Raw genomic sequence first — 6,724 nt, forward strand, 5'->3', positions numbered from 1 at the left:
CGATTACGACACGAGTACATGCCAGCGCAACGGCGATAACGGCGTCTTTTAATTCCCGACTTGCGATCCCGAGGGGTTGGGTATTTTTTTTTATATATATTTTTTTTTAAACAAGGGGAGATTTGTTGCAGAATTCAATTCGGCTTGGGTTTCGTTACATGGTATCATGATCTTGGGGTCTGAGGCTGGGGTCGCGGGAGAGAGGCGTCGAAGGAAATGAATCCTGGTTTAATTATGTTTTACGAGGGACGTATGTTATGTGGGGGTGCTTTGTAGATATTTCCTTTTCTTCTTCTTCTCCTTTTTTTTTTTTTATGAAAGGGAGGATTCGTCGAGACGGGATCAGCTGGCGAAGAGTGCGGTGCCGCAAGAAGCCTCTCCATAGTCGTGCTCGCTGAAAATATGGCTTCGTCCCCGACTCCGTTCGGTGCACCGACCGTAGTCGAGAAACTCTCAGGGAGCGGCTCCAGTCTCGGGAGGAAAATGAGTTTTCCCGGAGACGGGCCGTTTTCCGCAGCAGCAAAATGAACCTCGAGTCACGTTTTGCATGCCGTTAGGGCCGATTTCCCTGCAAACTCAGGAAAAAAAAAAAAAGAAATCGTTTAAACTAAACGTCTCCTCTTTTTGCATACGTCGATAAACGCCCACCGATTGCGAGAAAAAGGCCTCCGATAATTAGCCCTCGTATTCAGGGTATGTTTTAAGAAATTCACGACAAAAACAGGCGCGGGAGAAACTGCAGGGAGGATTATTCTCAACGGGGTGTGAATGTTTAATGAAAGGGGTAGAAAGGAATATTTATCGTATTAATTCAACACCCATTCAGTCGATGAGTGCCAGTAGAGTGAAATGCATAGCAATTATTTCCTATTTTTAGGCTATTTTCGCCACGTAAATTTTCTCCGAGTCCTCGTCGACCTGACCTAACCTTTTCTTTCCTTCTCCGGGTAAACAAGTAAATCATTCATGCCGTTGGAATAATCGGTTTAATAATGCGCATCCTCGAGTCGGGCGTTTTTGTCGGGGAAAAAAAATGAAAAAATGAAAGATAAAAAAGAATTTTCACAACTCGTTACCTCGGTGCTCGGAGGGGGGGCAAATTTAATTTCGCGGAGAGCTTTTTCCGGGGCTTCTGTGGATTTCTCCGAGCTCGGGTACATCCCTGCATTTTGATTAAGAAGTCGCGAGTAGCGTTCGCGTTGGACCACGGCCAGCTAGAAAAAGTGCGTTTGTGCAACCGATACTCTCCGTGCCGATTCCGACCGCTCGTTAATATTCGAGACGATGCGTTCCCGTCGACGTGTTCCCTCGTTGCGAAAATTCGCGCGTATAGAGAGGCGGGTACATAAGGCTCGGCGAGTACGGGCCGACATTACCTACGTAATGAGAGAACCGCGTAGAAATTTTCCGGAGGTAAATTACCGCCCTGGCGCGTACGCGTAATTCCGTACTAGTGTAATTTCGGCAAACTCGAGACTGTCGTCACGGGACTCCTCGTGACTTCCGATGCTCGAAAGGTATATACTATATTCGCCTTTATTACATTATGCGCATACACCGGGTGATTCACGCGAACATCTTCGTTATTTCTGGGGATACGTGAGACCGCGTGAGGATTTCCCGATTTGGGAGCTCGAGGATTTTAACCCTCTATGGGCTCGTGTAACTTTCAGGTCACATTTTAAATGAAAAATTTTTTTTCATCTGCATATATAGGTTCCTAATTGCTGATTTTTCGTTCCGCCAATTTTTTTTTATTTAAAACAAAAATTCGGCCCATAGAGGGTTAATTCATTTTTCACGTTGCATTTCCTTTGATTTTTTAGAGTCCTTTCGTTTAACTTTCGGCCTAAATTTAGGGCGATTTTTAGATTCGCCGATGTCGTGCGCTCGGATTAATAGGTCGTACCATGCGGATTATGACATTTAAAAGTAATTAGAAATATTCTCGCAGGTGTCGAATGGTTCTTATGGTCTTTCTTCCAGATTTCCTAGACGAGGGGCCCGAGTGTCGGGACGGAATAGCGAAGTAGACGGCGCTCGTTAGTCGGCCGTGCCAAAAGTCGGAAGGAAAGCGAAACCCACGTAAGGAAAGTCGAGGCGAGTCGAAGCTCGGAAATCTTTGGAGAAATCGCTCGACTTCGGCCTTCGAGTCGTTGACCCGTGACCGTACGAAGGTCCGCTTCCCTTCGGCGGTCATGCATAATTAATACCCGATAGTGCAACTGGATAACGACGTATCCGTTCCAACGTCCACCCGGATGAGGAACGGCCTCGTCCCTCCCCCGAAATGGGCGCCCCTTTTTCCGGCTGATTTTCGATTTCAAGAGTTCGATAGCGCGGGATTTCAGCCTAATCTTTCGGACAAAAAGAAATGAATTAATATCTTCTTGAATGAGTGAAGAAATATCCCATAATTCCAGGCCTTACCCAGACCTTAGGGCGGCACAAAGCCGAGGGAATATTTTTTTCCGCAATTTTTTCCTCGGTATCTTCCGCCGTGATAAGAACCCGCGACATCTCGAGTCGGGGGCAACGTAGAGGTTCACGGTCAGGTCGCGGTAACGACGGTGCTAATTAACGTGGCCTCCCGTGATCCGCGATTTGAATTTCCCGCGCGGCTAGCTCGGGGGACGAGCCGCGGAGGCCAGGACGAAATGATTATTTCCGGCGGATTCCGCGATTATTTCCCGCGCGCGGCCACTTCCAGAATCTCTCTCGAGGGTATCCTGCCATACCTCTTACGACGATTTGCGATTCATCTAGCCGAGGTTCTCCATACGTGGCGTTTAAGGCTCCCCACCTCATTGGTCTCTCCTCTGCCAAAGAATGACCGCTAACAATTTTCACCACTTCTAGGAGCGCGGAATACAACCTTCTTAAAAATTAGCAATACGGAATGTCTACATTTACGTCCAAACGACTTGGGAATAATTTCCCTTCGGTAGCGTGCTCCGAAGGTCCACCCTTTCGGCGATCCCTTGGCATTCCTTCGGAATCCTTACTCGAGAGCCGAGGCGACTTCACCCGGGAGAAAATAGTAGCACAGGGCGGAGAGAGAAACGGAGCGGATGGACGGAAGCCAGCCTTGGGCCCTGGCTTATGGGAGTTCCATTCGCACCCGCGGGCCATCTCGGCGAAAAGTGGAACTCGGCGCGCCGCGGAGCCGGCCGGCTCCGGCTCGTTGGCTCGGGGTCTCCCGAGAGCGCGAGACCGCGGGAGACCGCGAAAGAGCGAGAGAGACGTCCAGAGGAAGGACCGAGACGCCGGGAAAAGGAAAGCGTCCGCCGGACGTCTAAGTATAGGGGAAGCGGGACGGCCGCGCGACGGAGAGGGCGCTACCCGGGGCGGGAGGGTGCGACGGAGACGCAGACCCGGCTAGAATAGCGTTGGCTTCGCTAGGCTAGAGTTGCTAGGCGAGCGGGTCACGTGGTCGCCGCCTCGCCGGCCACATGTGTGCCCGGCGCGGACGCATCATTAGCGGGACTATCATTAGCCGGCAAGGCCGAGCCAGGGCCGGCTTTTCATCGGCCTACACGACGAGCCTCAATGGTGGAGGAACCTCGTCCCCGACTCCCTGTTCGCCGCCCGCGAAATTCGACCCCGGGCCCTCCCTCTCGTTGATCGCTCATCGATGGTACACGCCAATTCGGGATATCCAGATCGGCCAGGGTTCCGGATAACTCGTTATGTACGGATTAATGGCCCTCCGATCTTCTGGGAAATGCAACAATTTAGGGGGAGGGCGGGTGCAGGGAAATCGACCTCGACATCACCAACTTTTTGATAATCGCGAGATCGTGGGCACACAGAGGAACTCTAATCATGACTCGATCGCTTTAAAGAAAGTGGTTCTCTCGTTAACGATGCACGCCAGCGAGAAATGCTTCGAATGAAAATTGTCAGGTGCATTCTTGTCGAGAAGTTTCCTAGAGGGAAGTTTTTCCCCAGAGGCGAGGCTCGCCGTGAAAATTGCACTTGTCGCGGAAATTAGCGCGCACGCGATTGCGACATCGGCCTCGCGTGATAGTGCAAGGCGCTTTGAGCGATTCTTTTTGTCTTATTCTCTTTTCTTGCGTTCGCTTCGAAGAAAAAAGGGAAGAGGGAATTTTCTGCTTACGCAAATTCCTCGCGAGAGAGGTCGACGAGCGTCGATTTATAGTCGGGTGCCGAAAGAGGGTTCTGGCTGGTTAATTGTTAAGACAGAAGTTATCTGCCTCGAGATGAGAGATAGAATCGAGTTTCTTCTACGGTCGACAGGGACTTACGACTAGTGGCAGCCTCGAACCGTCCTCGGATCTCCATGACGGACGGGAATGATTAACGACAAATGACTAGCGTGTCTCGTTGCATCGCGTCCCACGTGGACGAAAAGAGATTTTTTTTCTCTCTCTATTTTGGACCGGTCTCAAAAATTTCCTCGAGCTCTGAATCATTCCTCTAGGTGATACGAGGGAAATTAAGAGATTAAGAAATTCAATGATTAGGAGAAATGCATATAACCAGCAGATATAAAGAACAGGAAGGAAGAGACGATTCCCAGTTCTTGCCCCCGCTCCAAAAATGACGTTGAAAAAAAAATTAAAAAAAATTCCCAAGGAGTTTCCTGCAATCCGTAAAATTTTTTTACACCCGGAAGAAAATATTCACGCGACCTCGCGATTTCCCTGACGGATGGGAATGATTAACGAGACGAATGACGTTTGTCCTGTCAACGCTCTATGTCTGACTCGAGCGAGAAGCTGACAATTTTTTTCACTCCTGGATTCCCTCCAAAGACGATAATTAGAATTTTCCGGGATATATATATTTCCTATGGTTTTCTCGACACATCGCACGTGTAGGGACGTTCTCGTACAGTTCGAGGTTGACATGGAAGGTGAAAATAGTAAAAACGACGCGTTCGAATCGAACTAAATGAGCAACGAATATATAAAAGTCGAAAAGTAAAACGATAAAAAAAAATGTAGGGTACATACAGATGGTACGATCACGGGAATAAAAAAATAATCTAAACTTCTCGACGCTAGCTTTCCAATGCGTTCTTGAAGTGCACTTCCGCTCGAGTTAACGAGGAATATTTCCATTTCCGGTTACTTTCGCAATTATGTTGTTACAAAAGGATGAAGGAGAATGGATTAGAAACGATTTGCATACGGTTTTAGTCGACGCATGTTTCCGGTGCGTTTCTAAAATCCGTTTCCGCATCGTCGGTGCACCCGTCGACGAGGCTCGCGGAAACGGAGGAAACGCTGCGAGTTCCGCCTGAGATTCTGGAGCGACTTCCGGTTCTCTTCCGGTCCTTCGGGGTCGTCTCGAAAACCCCGGCGTCTCCGCCGCCCTTGCACTTCCTCTTTATCGACTTCCTCTTTTTCGGCATCTTCTTCTTGGATCCTCCTTTCATCGATTTCCCGCGCCCTCGGAGGCTGCTCTTCCTCTTTTTCGGGAGGCCTCTGCCCTTTCCTCCGCTTCTCTTCTTCTTCATCCTCTTCTTCCTCTTTTTCGTCTTCCCACACGCCTCGGCTATCGCGTCCTTGCCCGGCAGGCCAATGATGTCGCGGTTACACGTGTAACATCCTCTGCGAATGATAAGAAAATTGACTTTCGATTTTATTCCACGTGATAGCGTTAAGATGTTTAGGTCCGCGAGATGACATAAAATGGGAGGCAATTAAATTAAATAACTAAATTGAACATGTTAATTAAATTTATTGGCACATCTCCCGGGGTGACCAAGCCGCGGTTAAATATCAGGTGCAGATGCAGTAGATGTTTTTATGGAATTTTTTTTTTGTTTGGTGTTATCTGTGGGGGAAGAGAAATAGCAATTTTTTGGAAGAATTCTGGTGGGCAGGTTTAACCCCTAAGGTACCCTTTCGTTTTTCGCAAGATCCCGTAGGACACTCCTTTGCGCAGGGCCAGCTGGATCTGCCGATTGATCTCCGACCCCGGGACATCGTATTCCTGGGAGATGTAATTGCTTATCTCCCGATAGGTCGATCCTTGGGCATCTTGCAGCCGGCGAATCGCGTCGACGACCAAGGCCTCGATCCTCGCCGACTTTCGAACACTCATGTCGACCGTTTCCTGGGCTTCACACACCCGAATAATTACTCATCCTCGGGAATAAACGTTACATGCAAATTGCAGTCTATGCGCGGCGCGAGAGAAAATAAAAGGCACGGCGGTAAAAAGCGGCCGGCCTTCCAACAAATTCGCGCGTGCTCGCAAACTTAAGAGCCGTTAAAACCTAATGGGAAATACTTGTCCGAGTAATGGTTACCTCCTTTCTCGGGATCTCATTTCCCTCGCGAGAAGGTTTTCCGACGTCCTCGTGGCTCCTTTTTTAGAAGAACATTTTTCCGAAATTTTCAATCTACTTCGGGGGAGGCGGAATTTTCGACTCAGTGCATCCTTATCAATTTTCGGGACGACCGAACGGACCGGAAAATTTGGGGCATTCCTCCTCTCGGGTGGGGAAATCGTGCGACACCTTCCCTCGGGGAAATTCCGTCTCCTGGAGACGATTTTCGACTCGGCGTCTCTCTTGTTTGCCGGAAGAGGAAGGAAGGGGTGTCGAAAAACTCCCGAACGCGGAAAACGTAATGTAAAGGCGCAACAGGTGGTTCCCGGGATCGGGAAATTTTCAGCCGAAGGGGAATGTTTGCCGTTCAATTTCTTCGCTTTTCCCCTCTCTCTCTTTTTTTTTTTTTTCCTTCGAGAG

The 6,724-nt window shown here is 49.1% G+C and overlaps 1 protein-coding gene across 1 annotated transcript; it reads right to left on the reverse strand.

Moving 5' to 3' along the window:
* Window positions 1-5,161: 5,161 nt before the first annotated feature.
* Window positions 5,162-6,481, reverse strand: LOC105699040 (histone H5). Its single transcript, XM_012423738.2, has 2 exons — window positions 5,873-6,481; window positions 5,162-5,579 (listed from the first exon to the last, which is right to left on the reverse strand). The coding sequence occupies exons 1-2, from the start codon at window positions 6,073-6,075 to the stop codon at window positions 5,162-5,164; spliced, it is 621 nt and encodes a 206-aa protein (XP_012279161.1). The 5' UTR covers window positions 6,076-6,481.
* Between the last annotated feature and the right edge of the window lie 243 nt (window positions 6,482-6,724).

The sequence above is a fragment of the Orussus abietinus genome, unplaced genomic scaffold, assembly GCF_000612105.2.
Source record: "Orussus abietinus isolate OABI.00-Male unplaced genomic scaffold, Oabi_2.0 scaffold3, whole genome shotgun sequence".
NCBI classification, from domain to species: domain Eukaryota; kingdom Metazoa; phylum Arthropoda; class Insecta; order Hymenoptera; family Orussidae; genus Orussus; species Orussus abietinus.

Coding starts and splice junctions, on each gene's coding strand:
- LOC105699040 (XM_012423738.2), bottom strand. CDS start 6,075: ATGAGTGTTCGAAAGTCGGCGAGGATCGAGGCCTTGGTCGTCGACGCG. Junction 5,580..5,872: donor ATCTTGCGAAAAACGAAAGG/GTACCTTAGGGG, acceptor TATCATTCGCAG/AGGATGTTACACGTGTAACC.